Source organism: Lissotriton vulgaris, chromosome 8, assembly GCF_964263255.1.
Source record: "Lissotriton vulgaris chromosome 8, aLisVul1.2, whole genome shotgun sequence".
NCBI classification, from domain to species: domain Eukaryota; kingdom Metazoa; phylum Chordata; class Amphibia; order Caudata; family Salamandridae; genus Lissotriton; species Lissotriton vulgaris.
Genome location: NC_141696.1, coordinates 860,843,732 through 860,862,822, shown reverse-complemented (window position 1 = coordinate 860,862,822; position 19,091 = coordinate 860,843,732). Strand labels below are relative to the sequence as shown.

General features: G+C 44.7%; 1 protein-coding gene across 4 annotated transcripts in view; it reads left to right on the top strand.

Annotated features, from left to right (window-relative positions):
- The first annotated feature begins 242 nt into the window (after positions 1-242).
- SHROOM2 (shroom family member 2) overlaps positions 243-19,091 on the top strand; it is a 724,057-nt gene continuing 705,208 nt past the window's right edge. For 3 of the 4 annotated variants that reach the window (XM_086934790.1, XM_086934788.1, XM_086934787.1), the window contains exon 1: positions 243-1,601. In XM_086934790.1, coding sequence (XP_086790916.1) covers positions 1,380-1,601 — 222 coding nt within the window. In that variant the 5' untranslated portion in view covers positions 243-1,379. The remainder of the gene's footprint in view (positions 1,602-19,091) is intronic. The other variant, XM_086934791.1, reaches the window with a different exon arrangement.

Sequence of the window (19,091 nt, the reverse complement as noted above, 5' to 3'; positions counted from 1 at the left end):
TAAAGCGCTCTGACACCTTCGGTAATGTTCGCGCTATATAAAATCGCATTAAATAAATAAATAAATAAATCCGAAAATCCCTTTTCAAGGACCTGGTCGAAAACAAAACACTTGAATACGCGTTATGCTATTCTGCATACAGCCGCTAGAGGGCGGCGCTGCCAAGCCCTCCCTCAGAACTTGAAGTAGCGTTCCAGGGAAGCAGCTGGGAAAGCTAAGCCCCGCCCCGCGCCGCAGGTAGACAGAGAGGTGCAAAAAAAAGAGAAACAGAAGAAGGGGGAGCGCAGTGCACCTCTGGGAGCAACGTAGAGGGGGTCCGAAACCGGTGTACAGGGGGAACGGTGCGCGGACAGGAAAGCTGAACAAGCAAAGTACAAAAAAGTGTCACGGATCAGGCAGTTCTCCCTCCCCTCAGCATCGTCCCGCCTGTTGCGCTCCCCTCCCCGCCTCTCCATGAATCACTCGGAGGCAAGCACTGGGATCCGAGCTCGCAGGTAGTCCGACCCCGAGAGCAGCAGGGATCGGTGGGGGTAGAACCAGGAGCCCACCCTCTCCTCCCGCTGCGGCCCCCCGCGGAGGGGTGTATCCGTGCGAGGTACAGCGAGAGGGGGCAGGGCCCGGGGGCTGTCGGAGCCACAGCAGCAGCCTGGAGCCGAGGGAGTCCGGGCAGAGCAAGTGCAGCCGCTGGTTGTGTGTGTGTGTGTGCAGCAAGAGGAAGCCTCCTGCCAGGGAAAACCAGGAAGTTTATCTTGTTCTATTTTGGAAAGAGGAAGGAGCGAGAGGAACGGAAGTAGCGCCTCGTGGCCGGTGTGCTGCAAGATCTCCCGGACCATCACTGACCACAGCACGGGAAATCCACCGACCGCCCCGTGCACTCAGGATCAGGAAGGCAGAGAATGCCATGTTTTGGTAGATGAAGGATCAATGTGGATTCGAACTGGGGCAAGCTCTGCAGATCCACTTTGGAGAGAGGATTATTTGTGTTTCAGGCAAGGGGCCAAGCACTGCTGCTGACAACCGTATCAGTGGATTTTAAAGACATTTTTCTCCTGTCCCTTTGTTATTATTATCATTATGGATAGTATTTGTGCCTTACCCAGCCTGGTGGCTTTGGAAATGCCTTCCTGACAAGTTGTATTGACTTTACTTGTTTCCTTTGGATGGACTCGAGTCTTGCCTTGTAGTTCTGGGAGTTTGGAGTAAGTATTACTACTGGAGTCGCTGAATCAATCTCCTTTGCAGCTCACCGTCAGTAAGACATCACACAGGATCCTGAGTGTGAATATGATGGTTCGCTCAATGCGCCAACCTGCTTTGGACTAAAGGAGCTTGTGTTGATTGTTGATCTGAGTAGACTGTTGTGGTTGCCTAATAGGGGCATGGAAAACATGGAAACCAGAGGCAGCCAAGAGCGGTTCCTGCCAGACCGAGGCCCAAGGCTCGCTCATGGATATGTGGAGCAAGGCCCGCTGGTGGTGGTAGTCGAGCAGAGGACGGCGGATGGCTGGCGACTGGTGGAGGTGCTGCTGTCAGGGGGTGCTCCCTGGGGGTTCACCCTGAAAGGTGGAAGAGAGCACGGGGAACCCCTCATCATCACCAAGGTAAGACCACTATCTTAGCCTGGAAACGTCCTCCTTGTCTTACGCTGTTCATTCAATCACAGTCTTGAAAAGTTGTCCATCTTTGATTTGAAGTTCACCAGAATCTGTCGGTCATCTAAATGATGATCTCCAAAGAGCATTGGCTTGTTTTGCTTTTCAGTACATTTGATATAGCTGAAGAGCTGACATCTATAGAAACTTAAATGGCCTGTCAAGTGTTTTAACTACTATTTCCTTTTTCACAGTGCAGTTTTTTTTTCTTCTTAGGTTTTATTTATTTCAAATGCTTCTCGAATATCATGGTTTAGTTCTTTTGGTAACATTTGGAAACCAAGTGAATCCCCGATGAATGTGAAAAACTTTGTGTAGTCATGCATCCCAACTCTGGATTTAAACAATCAACTATGATAGTTCCCATCATGAATCATTTGCAGAAAATTCTCCTCTTTCTTGAGACATTCTCACAGTCACTTTAATACTTTGCATGTTTTAACATTTGCCATAAATGTAGCTACTGATACGTACAACTATGTTTTTGATTATTTATTTTAGGATTCAGGATACTAATTACAATAAAAGTTCCTTGACATGGACTGTGACATCTGGCAAACCTCTGCAAATTGACACGCCTCATTCACTGTTCTCAGTGTATGTCAAAGTGAACACTTGCTTCAGTTAAGCTATTAAAATGCTTTCCTCACTTTATTTTTTATGATGACGAGTATGAACTCTCAATATATTGCTCTTTAAGTACCCTGTAGGATCCAGTTGAAAACTGCCTGCCTTTGACTTGTAAATACAGAATGCAAATGTTTAGCTATCCTTTACTTAGTGATGTCCAAGTTGTTGCTCATTTCATCTGATGGGAATTGTGGTTGTTTTTCTATCCCTCCATTGTGTAGGTAGTGAGATATAATGGAAGTTGAGTGGTATAGAGTGTAGCAGTCTGCGTGTTGAAACAACTGACTCATTTGGTCTTCAACAATTGTGATGTTTTTGTGAAGTTGTACAGTGAGCGGGCTTAAGTGAATTACTCTGGTTGGATACCTGGCTTACTCTTGAATTCCAGGAGCAGTCTTTGTTATCATCTGAAATCTAGGAGAAAAGCAGAAGTATAAGAGTTGGTCTTGTGAATTGAGCCACTATGTTTTCGTTACATGAAGTGAGAAAAATACAAAGAGATGGAAACATTTTGAATTGATTAGTGAAATGCCTGCAGTTCTCTAAATTGACTGTCGTTGTGCACGAACATAACATCAGATTGGTTTGCTTCTTCGGTTCTTAATGTGAGATTTTCTGGCAGTGATTCCTTTAAGAGCCTAATCATAATCTTGACCACCAAGTGGAATCCAATTCCATTGTGAGCATAACAAGAGCACAGATCTCCAGGTAGACAGCAGACATTTGGTTAAGCTGAAAGTTGGCTTTTAATAGTGACAATCGGTGCAGCTAATGACAGACCATATAATTAAAGCATTACCTTTAAAAAAACAAATCCACTTTGAAGAATAAAATTGCTGATCTTAGCAGGCTTACGTTTTAGGCTCAACAAAGGAGAAGGAAATGCAGAAGAATTAGGAGTACTTACATTTAGAAGCGATTCAAACAGATGAAGCAATTTTCCTTTAAGTTGCTTTATGAGGAGCAGTTGTGTACCTTTTTCCAGAATCCCACTCCTGTGTTCAGCACATGAAAGTGGAAGTTGCAGAATTAATTTTGATGGCATTGTGAGTGTCTGCTATTAATTGTGCACAGTGAGCTGATGTCATTCGAGTTATTTCTAACAAGACTTCCATGATTTTTAGGGCTTCTGTTTTTGTGGAGAGGGTTTATTTCGGGGTCACTGCAATTATGCGGCACAGGAGAACCAGGGGAGAGGGAGGAGCAAATAACGCTGCAGGGCTGATTAAAATTATGCAGCAAAAAAGGGCGAATAATGCAGTGTTATGTGGCACATTTTGTGATAATTTTACTTAATAATTTTCTCACTTTTACACATGGTATCACTGTCTGTGGGGAAAAGGGCACCTCATTAGTACCAGTTTAACGCCCATATTAAGCAGTAAGCTAAGAAGATGACCAATCATCATTTGTGAAAGCCTTTTACTATGGTGGAACACGGGCCTCCACATTTTTAGTAACTTTTGATCTCTTTGAGTTATAAAAAGCATTTTTTGTCAATCTGCAGATTTTGCGGCAGGTGATGGATTATGCAGTAAATCCATACCTATGCGAAAACGCTGCGGCCCCATAAACACATAGTTCCAGTGGATCTGGTTTATATTATTGAAACTGTGTTAACAATTTTGGAATTTTACTTTGAATTGTTGTTTTTTCTCGCTTCATTGAGGAGTATTTTGTCTATTTCTATGCCTAAATTACAAGTTATGTCAGAAGAAACAAGGGCCACCCTTCAGAAACTGAACCAGGGCATGCAATATATAAAACACAACGGTTCTTGTGGACAACGTATAGATAATCAATAAACAGGCATACTTCTGGAATTAAAATGTTGTAGGATGAAAAATACTGCAAAAGCCAAATACTGTTTCATCAGAATGAGTATTGGATTAGTTTTGAACAAAAAATATAGTGATAGTCCTACGTGACAAAACAGAAACCACAAACAACTTGTGACCAACTTTAAGAGATAGCAAGGTTTCTTAATACATGAGAATGACCTGTAAATAATATTTATATAATTGCTTCTATATTATTTATTAGATAGAAGACTGCTCAAGGTTCATTTCAAAATAAGCCCACAATGTTTCGACCCCTGAAACACAAATGAGGGGTCTCATCAGGACCTAAGGATTGGGACACCTGATGGATTGTGGGTGTGGATGTGAATGCTATTATGCCTATTTATTGATTATCCATATATTGATTAAGAGAACTGTTTACATAAGATACAGGTAAAACATAAATCCCATGGGCAGTGCTTGTTCTACTAGGAGATGCCTAATCTTCCATCTTTAAGACTGGGCGTGACCGCAAAGGTGTCTGGAACACCTGTAGTTTACAGTATACATAGACATGGGTGTCACTGAATTTCTCTCAATTATTGACTTGCTTTGGCCATCCGCCATCAGCCATTGCCTTTGTATAGTGTTTATCACATCTCAGAATATACCTCATCATTCTGTTGGCTGTTTGGTGTATCATTCCAACTCCTAGGAAGTAGTGCTATTACAGTACACGAAGGACTGTTTTTAAAAGTATACTCAATCGTCACACTGGTTGTCATATCCTGTTCTTTATCTCAATAATGTATAGTATACAGAAAAGCAATCCCTTTTGTAATTAAATTTCAGGAAAGACTCATTGGTTCTCTTTACAGAAAACCTATGAATTGCTAAGCATATCAGTGGGTCGCTCCTGTAGCGGTTTCCATTCAGGAACAGCCCTTTGGCATACCTGGCAACCATATTTAACCACCAGTGAGATTTGTTGCACCCACCAACTCCCGCCCCATGGGCTGCTGCTGACACAAATTCAGTGTGCCTGGTGGCTTTGTTAATGCTTATTTTTATAAAGAATTGAATAGTTTGGTGTATGGAAGTAATCCTCAACCTTGCAATGAATCGGATTGGACTAATAAGAAGCTTCATCGTGAAAGTTGAAAAAGTGCAGCACCTGTAAGTCAGGAGGACTAACCAAGATTGCTTTGAAGACTATGGAGAAGGGTCGTAAAGTAGTCTAGAGCGGATTACAGAAAGAGTAATTCACAGTTAGTATTAATGAATGTGATAAAAATGCAATTTTTGCATATATAGCAATGGTTTGATCTGCATATGCAACAAACTGAAGGAATGTGTAGTATGCTCAAACCAGAGAAACTTCCAGGAGGAAGGCAGCAGTGACTTGAGATGCTACTAATGGCGACTCTGCCGTCCAGGAGGCATATGCCGCGAAACGAATAAAGACTACGCAAAAAGAAGTATCTTGTTTATTTTTTAAAAGGTACTTTACAAAAAAATAAAAATATTTTTCTTTTACCTGCCCCTTCTGCAGTCTGCTTCTTATTGACAAGCAGACTGAATGATGACAATTCAAATCCAAATAGAATTCAGTAGCCAGCCTTCCTGGCCAGAGATTCTGTACTGGTAAGGGCCCTAAAAGCAGCCTCATATGCAACAGGTATTGACAAAAGAAAGACATCGTCAGCTGATATATGTCTTTATAATAAATATCTGGCAATTTAAATCTAAAACATATGCCACTTGCCAGGCCAACCTGGCTGGCATCAGTCTGTGATCCTTCTTCAGGAAGTGGGCACAATAGAAAATATGAAGATTAAAAAAATAAAAATAAAGTAGAAATCTTAAGAAATTGAAAGGGCCTTTTCTTTTGTGCTCCTCACATCGCCCCCGTGTGAAGTAGCTAAGAAAGAGCAGCATCCCTCTTCAAGAAAGTGTCTTAAGATACATGTATCAATGCCGGAGGAACCTCCAGGAGGGCGGACCAGTTTTTACCTGTAATACCAGTGATCTGTGTCACACGGACACCTGTTGATTAGTACCAGCCAGGTGCTCCAGTGCAGCATGATGTAAAGGCAGAATATGCCCTTCTCCTATCATACGTGATCAATGCCAGGAACATCCCAGCACCACTTTGGGTAATGTCACTACTTTCATCCCCACTTAACCACCTTTTGCCACCTCTTCCTTGTCATACGTTCCTTTGATATTCGATCCAACCAGAAACTCTCATCCCTCACCAGGATACAGGTAATCTCCTGTACAGCAGATGGACAGCTGACAATATGTGCTTTCACAGACAGACAGCTTGAGCTATCTGGTAGGCTAGACCGAAAAATGACCTTAATATCCAATGGTATCCAAGCAAGAAACAGCAGGACGAAAAATTCACAAGCAGCTGCAGGTGTGCTGGCTCAAAGAGATGCAGCTCAGAGTGTTGGTAATGGCTTCTCACCTGACATGGATGCTTGGAGGAGTGAGATGGGATGCAGTTGTCCCAAAAACCTGAAAAGATCCGGGCTATCTGCTGGGATGCCTGAAAATGAGGCATGGAGCGTTCCAATATTTGGTGCTTACCTAAGGTCTTGCAGGAGAAATTATGGCATTTTGTATGGAACTGGTGGGCTTTGATGAAGTTGACAATGATCTGGATGTTCGTTAATATTGCTATAGTGATCACCGTTTTACATTTTGAAATGCTGCTCCATTCACTAAGTTAGACTATGTTTTTAGGTAAGGAAATATCCTAAAATAAATATCTTTAAAAATAGAAAAGCTATTGCAGGCACAAAACTGAGAAAATGGTGACAAATAAGGAGAGATAGTAAAGTATTTTTTTTAAAACACGTAAACAAAGGCAGACACCCCACAAAGACTGAGAGGTTCTTAATCTTTTGAGGTCGGTGGACCCCACAGTGAATCACTGCTGGAAGCCAGGGACCCCCACCTAAGCAATTTCTATGATTTAAACCTCAGTGAAAAAAAAGACACAAAAATACAGAAGCACAAATGCATCACACAAATGTACAAAATTACAACATAGTTTGTCATCGACAAACAAAAAAAAGCAGAATTTTAATTTTAACAGGAAGGTTGGCGATTTTCAGTATTTGATTTTATTTCTAACAGATGAAGTGATATGAAGTGATGTACTAGACTCTATCATATCCCTTTGTTTTAGTTGCTGTAAATGCAGGCTCTTTTTGTCTGATCGTACAAGTGCTTTATTTGAGGCCACTAATTATCCATACTATTTTCAGTTTGATGTACTTGCACTGCTTTCACAAATAAAGCTAAGGATACACATCATTTTTAGCCTCCATTTTCAAATTAATTTACAGTGCGTTTTACATGTTTAAGAATGTTAATTTTGCATATATCTATCTACCTATCTAGCTGTCTATCCTTTAACCACATCCCTGCGGGTAAGATTTACCGCCGGTGCTGAGCCCTAACGAAAACGGGCGTGGTCATGACGGAACGGTTCCGTCATGAGCACAGCTCAACCGATGCTCATGACGGAACCGATCCGTCATGAGCATCCAAAGGATTAATAATCTTCTAAATTTGTTTAATGTTCTAAACAGTTGTGGACCCCCTGAGTAGGCGTTGCATACCCCAAAGGGTATGCGGAGATCAAGTACCAAAGTAACAATAAAGTGAAAGGGAAAGAAAAAATTCAAAGAGGGAAACATTGAAAAAACAACAAAGAAAATAAATAGAAGTGCAGAAAAGGTAGTATACTGGACATAGAAAGATGACAGTAGGACAATAAACGTGTTGTGTATGTTCAATCAATCAATCAGTGACACTTGTAAAGCGCGCTACATACCCGTAGGGTCTCAAGGCGCTGGGGGGGGGGGGGGGGGGGAGGGGGGGGGGGTGCCACTACTGCTGGAACAGCCAGGTCTTCAGCTTCTTCCTGAAGGAGAGGTGGTCTTGGGTCAGGCGCAGGTCGGGAGGGAGGGAGTTCCAGGTCTTGGCGGCCAGGTAGGAGAAGGACCTTCCTCCTGTAGTTGCTCTTCGGATGCGGGGGACGGCGGCGAGGGCGTGGTTGGCTGATCGGAGGTGGCGTTTGGGTGCGTAGAAGTTGATCCGGCTGTTGAGGTAGCTCGGGCCTTGGTCGTGTAGGGCTTTGTGTGCGTGGGTGAGGAGGCGGAAGGTGATTCTTTTGTTGACGGGGAGCCAGTGAAGGTCTCTTAGATGTCCGGTGATGTGGCTGGTTCGTGGGATGTCGAGGATGAGTCTGGCTGAGGCGTTCTGGATCCGCTGGAGTCTCTTCTGGAGCTTGGCGGTGGTACCGGCGTAGAGGGCGTTGCCGTAGTCCAGTCGGCTGGTGACGAGGGCCTGGGTGACGGTCTTCCTGGTCTCGGTGGGGATCCACCGGAAAATCTTCCGTAGCATGCGTAGGATGTTGAAGCACGCCGAGGAGACGTTGTTGACTTGTCTGGTCATGGAGAGGGAGGAGTCCAGGATGAAGCCCAGGTTGCGTGCATGGTCTGTCGGTTTGGGTGCGGTGCCCAGGGCGGGAGGCCACCAGGAGTCGTCCCAGGCGGAGGGGGAAGAGCCCAGGATGAGGACCTCCGTCTTGTCCGAGTTCAGTTTCAGGCGTTTCTATTTCAATTTCAGGTGTTCTAGTCCCATGAGTAATTGTAGTCCTTCTAATATAATTCAATAGATTAGTATACTGACTCCAGCGATTCCTGTGTTCCTGCAAGTCACAGAAATCCTGGAGGGGTTAATGCACTAATTGCTGAGTTTTCCTGTTATATTGGTCAGATGTGGCAACCAGAGACAGATCAGTGGGTTGAGGTACTTACTTTAGGGTATTCATTGTAACCTTATATTACAGGTTAAAGTCTCAGTGAGACAGCGTCATAACATAACAGCAGTGCTGTGACAACGTGTGGCATTTTTCGAACGGTGATGAAACATTGCAAACTCCCAAATTTTGGAAATGCATTAAAATCTCAAAAATCGTTTTTTGGGAAATTAAATACAACATGTTTAACCATGAGCTAGGTGCGTTGATGGAATAAATAATTTTAAATGCAGTAACCTGTAGGTCAAAGTCCATCATAATATTTAAAAACTATGGTTTAAAAAAATGCACATAAAACACATGTAAACAGCAATTAGATATGTCGCTGGAACAAATATTTTCATGTGCAATTACATGTAGGTGAAAGAGCAACAGCGTATGCTTGCAATATTTTGCTCTTTTTTTGCCGTCCCACCAATGGAAAATTCTTCCATCCGCACTCACAGTCTCCCGTCAAGTAACACATGAACCAATATCACCTTGTTTGGATTACTGCAACTTTTTGTTTCCTGGAATAGACTAAGTAGCAACTTTAGGGTGTGCAGGTGATGCAGAGTGCTGCTGCCTGATTGAACCGCCTACTCAAAGGCAATATCTACATTTCTGCCTGTTGATACCCCTCCATGTTCACCAATTGCTTACGGAACCTTTTAAAAAATCTGTTATTGTCATTGCATTATCTTCACATAGTGCCCTCTTGTCCTTTCACATAGATTTGCTGCATATGTTCTAAAGCATATCCTTTGCTCCGTGATCTCCCGTCTTCTTATTACCTCCAGGATCAAAAAAGCCCAATTGTGAGGGTGTACTTTTTGGGGAGATCTCATTGCTAGGACCTTTTACTTCTCAGTTTTACGGAGAACTTTGTTTCCTTCACCAGGAACCCACAGTCTTCGATTACCACTAACTCAATCCTTACATTTTTGTCCTATGTCCTTTTTTAGCTCTGGTTTAGGCTTTTGTTGAGGCACAGCTTTATTTGTTTTGCCAGCTTCATGTAACAAAACAAAATCCTAAATACATAAATGTACACATGCATGGAGGGGCTTTGGCTAGTCCTCTTCATCCATTGATTTATTCAGCTGTCATTCACATTTTGCTTCCAACCACTGTAACATATAGCATAGTGCAATGGCTCAGCAAATGTACCCAATTGTCTCGCTTTGTGATAGCATGTCACCCGATCATATGTGCATTACCTCCAAAAAAGAAAGGCACTTCAGTAACTTTGTCTGTGCTTTATTCATTATAATTGTTGTTTTTATTTATTTTGGTCCGTCTGTGTTTTTGAAGGTTGTACATTTCTTTGGTCCTATAAAATTCTTATTTTCCTGTGATGTACATTAAAATTTAAAAAGGGTTTTTATACCTCTGATTAGTTCACCTACCTTCTAAGAGGTACATGTACTGTTCTGTTACCACTATACACAAAGGTAATTTATTTTTACATTTCAACTTCCTATTGCAAGTGAATGGCCACCACGATTAGGCAGTGACATGTTTTTTTTTTCTTGTATATTTGTGGTATATAATTGCTATATAAAAAAAAAATCAATATTCCAGCTTGCCACAGGCAGACCTATTGGCTTTAGCAGTGCTTGCTTTCGATTAGAGTGATTATTTCAGATCTAGGACACCCTGTTCTATGGCATTTGTTACTCTCTGCAAGCATTCTTCATCCGCCGGTGGTTGGGCTCAAAGAGCTGGCCGAGGATGGGATCGTGTGTGGTCATGGTCTAGAAGGGAGCAGGCTGTGTGTTTTCTGGCACTAGTGTAGTACTGGAATATGCTGCATTGTTAAGATTAAGAAATAAAGAATGTGTTGAGCTGTGACTTTGGCAGTTAGTGTTAGATCTGACTGGAGAGAGGTTGTCCTATTGCTTGATAGTGAAGAATAATTTTTGTCTGTGTCTTCTCCAACGATTTGTCATCCTTGTGGCCCAACAGAAAGCCACACATCCTTTAGGCAATGAGCGGTGTGCACTGAGCATCTTTGTTTAAAGAGCACGGTCTTGGTTTGCCTTGTAACATAGCACTTCTGTGCCGGCTCTAAGAACATAGCTGTAGTCAAAACAGGTTGTTTTTGCTGCATGATTCATGGGTTTCTGCCATTCTGTCAACTAATGACTTTGAATCATTGGGCCACGTGTCGTTGTAAAAGTCCTGTGCATTGGGAGCACCCTGTAAGTTTTGTTTGTGAATCCACCATTGTATCTCAGGATCCGGTTTAACATATAGACCCCTTAAGTAAGGAGTAAAGTTCTTCGCTGTAGAGGAAATTATCAGTGGTGCTGTCGAAGATGCAACAATCTCATGCTGGAGAGAAGTGTTTTAGAGTAATAACCAGCGACTGAGATTGATTCAAGCATTCCACCTATCCTTTTTATGTATCCTTTGCGTAGCATCCTACGTGTGACGAATACACCCAGACATGGATCTGTGCTCACTCTGCCATAGGACTCTAGCTGCACTCTACTGACAAGGCCCAGATGAGCCGTAACCAGACTTGGGATGCTTCTGGTCCCATTCAGAAGGGACCTGGCCTAGTAGATGGGGCTTGACTGTTCCTTCATGGTTCCTGTTTGAGCAGGACAAAGGCTGAATTGCATATAGCTGGTTCCTCTGTGAGGTGGCATGGTGGTCAAAACAAAACGATGTACTGGATTGCAGCCTGGAGCAATTAATAGTGGTTGAGATGAATTCAAGCAATCCACCCATCACTTCTTTGTTTTTTTTCACTTCGCTCCCTGAAACTCCTTTAGTGAAACCTATCTGATCCCAAAAATATGTAGTTCTTCCTTTCAGAAAGTAGAATTTAACCATTCTGTTCTTGCCTTGTCGCCTGATTATTCGTTTTATAGTTGCTTGGATACCAATGTATTTTATCTCTATACAGTTCTGCCCAGTTTCCCAGATCCACGCACGACTAGCTGCTCCCGTCCAGGTTTTTTCTTTGTCTGCTGGAACTTGTAGGCTTTTTGTGCCTCACTATCCAAGTCCAAGACTGCAAGTCCTAAAAGCCAAAATGTAAAAATCTGAGCTGCATAGAGCTGGAAAACCTGGCCGCTATTGCTGTACGCGTAATGATGACCTCGTGCAGACCTCCACCGACTGTTTGAATGCAGCACGTAAATGGCTTGGCTTGAGCAACCAGATGAGCTATAGTCTCTTCAAAAACCTCACTCATGCCTACACAACAACGGACCGATATACCTCAACGACAGAATTAACTTTCACGTACCCAAAAGAAACCTCCGATCTTCCAACCTCGCACTGGCCGAAACCCTTTGCATCCACAGAGCCAGAGCAGGCAGAAGATCCTTCTCTCACATTGCAGCCAAGACCTGGAATGAGTTACCAGCAGTCATCAGACGTGCCTCCTCCCTGAACACCTTCCAAAAGACCCTCAAGACCTGGCTCTTCGGCTAAACGATTCGGCGGACCCCCCAGTGCCTAGAGACCCTCGTGGGTGAGTGTCGCGTGTACAATTCCCCTGATTGATTGATTGATTGATTGAATTTTGAGTGTGGGCCTACAAGTCCCAGTATGCTTAATGATGTTGTTGAAAGTCTCCCTCAGGACGGACCCAGTTGAAAGAAGCAGCTAAATTAAGCTGTGGTGCCTGCTGTTATCATGCGTAGCTGTGTTTTTTTTGTTTTTACACGTCCTTCCTAATCGATGTGCGCAAGCAAGCTCAAGCCTGTTTGGGACTGAATGGCTGGCTCTGAGTTGGCTCATGCCCCTTGGGGACTGGTGACCCAAAATAGATCGAAGCCAAGTATGGCCGGTAAAACGTTTCCCTCACCTGTTTGTTTAGGAAAGGTAAACCAAGCCACCAAACGCAGGGCATCTAAGCATATGTAATGTAAAAACTGTCCTGCTGTGTGTCTGCAGCTGAACAGTATACCTCTCACTGGAGACCTGTGGAAAATAAGGCCTCTTTGTTTTGCTAATCAACTTAATAGCTGCCATTGAGGAGATGACCCTCTCCTTCTTTAAGTCAGGAGAAAATAGTGACATTAACATAAAAAAAATACTGCCTAACTTCCCTTACACTTAACACAAGAAAGGTAATTTGCATTGTGTACATATTTCTACAAAAACGTGCCTTAAATCCCAGCTTCCACGCTTGATCAAATTGTGTGATCTCACAAGCATCAGTTTAAAAGACCACTGCGTCTCATCTTAATTGAGCATCATATTTTAGGGCACATTGAAGAAATTCGGTTCAAGATGTGTGCTGTAGACACTAGACAAGCCTCACTTATGGTTTAACAAGCAACAAAAAGGTTGCCCCCCATAAACCGTTATCTGCTATGACATGCGTTTGCTGTATCATTTATGTGTCCAGTTAAGTATTGACTCGGCTCGTGCTGCGGCTCTTAGAGCTCAGAGAGACCCGTGGTCCGGGCTCAGCTCTCCTGACTTGTCACCTCTAGTAAGTTTAGCTTAGTCTGGGTCCGCAACCTGTTTTTCGATTGCAGCCTTCCAGCTAAGAGGCTGTTTTGGCATGTGTCACGCCTCAGACAGCAACAGTTTCGGACGGGGTTGTTTTGTGCGCCCGTGTATTATTAAACTCCAGCAGGGCCGGACTGGGAACAGAAACCGGCCCTGGCACACTGCTCAGCCAGCCCCCCATGGGGTGAGGGGGAGTGCAGCAAAGCAGTGTGCAAGGACCGGTTTCGGCCGATTTTGTTACTGGGGGCCGATATTGCCGACCCCCGTAACAAAAAAACGGCCCCCCAGGGGTCCAAAATCGGCCCCCACCCTAGCGGCCAACCGGGGAAACGCCCGGTGCCCGCTATGGCCAGTCCGGCCCTGAACTCCAGCCGCCATTGCCTCACTCACCTTCAGGTCACGTGCCTTAAGTCATTCAGCGCTTTACCCACGAGTCGAACGTGGCTTTGTATATTTTATAGGCGGCGCACTGCCAAGGTATTCGGTGTCCACATGCAAATGAGCTCCGTTTGGTCTCACCTTTGTGTTCGAAATTTGAGAACTTCTAATGGTGGATACAGGTCACCGCCGAAGCAAAACTGCTTTCACCGTTTGTTTTTTCAACGTCAGGTGAAACTTTATTTTTGTAATATTTGTGCACCAGTAGCCGAAAATGATGCACGCGTCTCAAACAAATATACTAAAACCCAAAACAAAACGTTGTTTAATTTGAAAACTTTGCATGGACTTCTACATCAAATTTTATTAGGACGCATCTGTGCAGAGTAAATTCTCTCATTTATGTTGATTTTAAATGTTGCCACCTGGTTTGTATTGTACAACCAGTCCAGCTTTTAGGTAATTATCTGTGGAAATAAAACACAAGAGACCATACAAGAAAAAACCCACACTTTTGTCGCTTTAGAAACAAAAGCCTAAAACCAGAAATGCTAGCACAAAACAAACAGTGCATGTTCTGAAGAAGAATTTTTGTGGCGTCTTTTTGAAATGGGGCAGGTTCACTTTTTCTAAGGTCTTCGTTAGTCGGAGGGTACTGCTGCGCAGGACTGGATTTTGCAAACCTCCACGTCAGTCAGTGTCTTAGTCTTTATTTTTGTTTCCTTTAAGTTGTGGTGCCTAAATCTCCAGTGTTTTATTCCTAGAAGTCTAATTGGTATTTATTTGCTCCTTCTGTGTGCATTTTCTATTTGTGTGTATCTGCACTTTCATTCTCCACGTATTTCCTGCTCCTCTGTTCAAACTTATTTTTGCAGTTTATCACTTCTAAGGACTCCTAACCTGCCATCAACGTATGAGTTTGAGGGATGCTCTTGGTTAATTGACTTCTGATTGGTGTGTAGAGTGTATTGGTGTTTTCAGCTTTCTTGATTTTGCGCTCACAAATTGATTAGGCTTCTAATTAAGATGCATATGTTGTGTATCTGCAGCACGGGCTCACTTAAAAAAATGTCTTTTTTTAGAGGCCTCGTTTGGATTAGGTCTTCAATTGAGGCTTAACCAGAAAGCAAGTGCACACCTGAGGCCCAGTAGGGATCACATCTGCAGAGGAGACCCAGAATGCCTTATGTCTGCAGTGATAGCCCTGTGGATATCAACTCTACAGTAGAGACCCAGTTAGTACTGTCAGTAATGGATTCCCAGATGTGTTAATGTCCATGCTGAAGGCCCAGCAATGATCACGCCTTCAGAGGAGGCTTCGGCCAGGTTATGACGCCAATGGATGCATAGAAAGGACTGTGTTTGCTCAAGGCTGTGAAAGGATGAATTATTTCTTGAAAGCCCGTTTAGAATTGTGTTTGTACTGGAAGCTAAGAATGCTCAATTACTCTTGTGAGCCCTCTGCCATGGCCTCGTCTCATGACATTTTTAGGTCTCGCCTGTCGATGCGCATGCGCATCGAGCAAGGCGAGAGTATTGCGAGTTATCCACTCTTTATCTGCACTGCAAGGAATCGTGGCGATTCCTTGCAGTGCCCGTGACTTTTAAGGTCAATGCGCATGCGCATTAAGCTTATGCGCATGCGCATTGACCTTAAAAGTCACGGGCGCGTGCATGTCCGTCTTCCCGCCGTCTCGCATTTCCCCTGTCGCACTTCTCCTCCCCCCTCCCCTCTCTTCCCTCCAGCTTGTTTTTTGTTTATTTGACCCGCTCCGCCCCCTCCCCTTCCCGCCGTGTCGCATTTCTCCTCCCCCCTCCCCTCTCTTCCCTCCGGCTTTTTTTTTGTTTATTTTACCCGCCGTGTCGCCGTGTCTCCGATCCTTTCGCTCTCCTCCCCCCTCCCCTCTCTTCCCTCCGGCTTCTTTTTTGTTTCCCCTAGAGTTTAAATGTATAGCCTCCGTGCGGGTTTGCAACTCGCTTTCTCCGATACACTGCCTGTGGTGCGCCCGCGAGCACCAGTGCACGCTGCCTCAGGGTCGCTCGTGTTTTCACTCATTCTGAGCGCTGAATGTTTTTATCTCCTTCCTTGACTCGTCCCCCAATCACCCTCCTCCTGCTGTCACTTTTTCCCTCCCAAGCCTGCTTGCCCTGTGCTTCTATGACCATCGTAAAACTGCTCTTCCTTATTCTGCATTTTTTCTCATCCCAACCAACAATCGCCCTCCTACCGCTGTTGCTTGTTCCCTTTCCCGCCCCTGTGGCTGCTTGCCCTGTGCTTCTCCGCCCGTCATGGAACAGGCCTGTAAATCATGTTCTTATCTTGGTTCTTCCCCTATCCCCCAACCACTCTCCACACACTGTTCCTTTCTCCCTCCTGTTCCCCAGTGCCTGCTTTTTTTTTATCGAATGCTGTTTTATTTCCATGCCACAGATACTGTACTTTTGGTACTGCCGGGCGGTTTACTTGAGACTCCCGGACTTGGGCAGTCATGCTGGTGCTGCAGTCAGCAGGCATGAAGGCAGACACAAAGTGCCTCGCAGTCTGCCATCACAGTATGGCACTGAGTCATGAGAGCGCGTGAACAGTTAGTAAGAAAGTGGAGCTTTAGAGGAGACGTGTTTCAGGAACTAGATTGTGGACATACATCGAAACTATTCCTGGCATCAGTGCTACACATAACGCGTGACCCTGGGCAAATTACTTCTTCTCCATATGAACCAGTACCCCTATTTGTCCGGGTTCACAAATAGGTTGCCCTAGAATTAGGCTTTATGTAAAAAACACAATAGTGATATTGGCTATAACTCCTATTTTAAAAGCATGTGTATTTAATCTATAATTGGCTTTTGGTCAAGGCAATGCAAAATCACTGGTTTGCTCCAGCACTCCCGTTAATGCGTGGTTTCAGGAACAGACTCGCCACTATAACAAAAACATGTGTTACCACGCGTTGCAAATTAGCTTGATCAGCCGTTTTGGGTACAGACACAGGAGTGTATATCAAGAGGCAGTGCACGTGCAAGCGAGTGCTCGCAGTGTCTTTCAGGCATCCAATACTACATTTATCTTTTGTTATAGACTTAGACAGAGGGTGCTCTGGCTATCCTAAACAATGAAAGGGATAGTAATTACTGGGTTGTACATTATCTCCCTCATGAGTGACAGCTGTACTACACTACACAGACATACGGCTCTTGATAATAAGCATCTATATATTTTGTTTCTGCCAGTGCTGTATACCACACACTCGGTTAAGGGCATTGGAGCGCTTTACATGAGCACCAGGTACATTACACAAGCTCAGATTTATTTTCTGATAGGCTTGTGGAGATTAATTGATTTGCCCCAAATCACGGGATGTTGAGCTTACATCGTGATTCGAACCTGGTTTTTACAGTTCAAACTCAGCAACTCAGGGTTAAAGGTCCATACTCAGAATTAACATTCTTGTGATTAAGATGGCTCACAAAGATTAGCTGTGAAATCTGCTTCGGGGAAACAAGTGCTGCCTGCGAACTGACTTTCTGGTGTTTTTGCAATACTGATTTTAAGATCTAGGAGGGGATCCCTAGTCTGAGATCTAGGGCAACTGCTGCACTAACACATTCCATCATGAATTGCAACCTATAGCAATAGTGGCCAGTGTGAGGAACTGACCAAAAAGCATTTGTTAGGTATTTTCTTTAAAAAATGTCTCGCATTTCCCCTGTCGCACTTCTCCTCCCCCCTCCCCTCTCTTCCCTCCAGCTTGTTTTTTGTTTATTTGACCCGCTCCGCCCCCTCCCCTTCCCGCCGTGTCGCATTTCTCCTCCCCCCTCCCCTCTCTTCCCTCCGGCTTTTTTTTTGTTTATTTTACCCGCCGTGTCGCCGTGTCTCCGATCCTTTCGCTCTCCTCCCCCCTCCCCTCTCTTCCCTCCGGCTTCTTTTTTGTTTCCCCTAGAGTTTAAATGTATAGCCTCCGTGCGGGTTTGCAACTCGCTTTCTCCGATACACTGCCTGTGGTGCGCCCGCGAGCACCAGTGCACGCTGCCTGTAATGAGCCCGCATTCCTGTGCACGCTGCCTGTAGTGCCCCGCTATTTCACCAGCGCGTCTTTCCCACTCTTACTTTCACCGGTCCACCTGGTATGCAGTTTGCCTGTGTGCGCTAGTACCTGCTGCAGGCATGATTTGAAGCCGATCACCCGCTTTCGCGGGTGCACCTCTGCCTGTTCATGCAGATGCTGCACTCACCCACTGAGGCTCCGGGAAGCGAGCTAGGCTACTTTCCTCTTCGCCGACTTTACATTTAGGAATCCGGTGCAGGGGTGTGTCGCGTACACGGCATGCTTTCTATCTCTCCAGCAGTAAATCTCGCTCAGACAGGTTCTTCCAAAACCCTGCATCCGAGCAGGGTTTTCAGGTGAGACGTTGGTTTCTCAGCAAGTCCTTTCAAGGCTTTTCGACCGTTTAAGCACAGACAGATCATTTTATTTTTGTGCCTCACAGATTCTATCTAACATTCCCAACTCAATGGTACTCATTTTATCGACCTCAGATGGATGAAAGGCCCCGCCAGAATTTGAACCTGTGTCTATGAGATCGAACACAAACCCCTGCAGTGGATGCATCGGTCCACTGAGCCACCAGAACAGGCACAAAGCACTTAGTAATCTCTTGCTATTAAAATCAATTTAATATGAGCAACATTACAAATGAACTGAAGCTAACAATGTGTGTATTTTTATGTTTTTCCTGCAGTAATAATCAGAGTGTAAAATATTAAATACGTTGCTGTAGATATTTCCTTCCTGCTGACCACTGTTTGTTTTAGAAAAGAAAAAACATAAGACTGGAAAGCCCTCACTCACTCACCCTCAACCCCTCACCCTCAACCCCTCACTCACGCTCACTCTCACTCATCCTCACTCAACCACCCTCAACCTCACTCACCCTCAACCCCTCGCCCTCACTCACCCTCAGCCCCTCACCCTCACTCACTCACCCTCAACCCCTCACCCTCACTCACCCACCCTCAACCCCTCACCCTCACTCACTCACCCTCAACCCCTCACCCTCACTCACTCACCCTCACTCACCCTCAACCCCTCCCCCTCGACCCCTCCCCCTCAACCCCTCACCCTCACCCTCACTCACCCTCACTCACCCTCAACCCCTCACCCTCAAACCCTCACTCGCCCTCAACCCCTCACCCTCAACCCCTCACTCACCCTCACTCTCACTCATCCTCACTCACCCTCAACCCCTCACTCACCCTCACTCACCCTCAACCCCTCACCCTCACTCACCCTCACCCTCAACCCCTCACCCTCACTCACCCTCAACGCCTCACCCTCAATCACCCTCAACCCC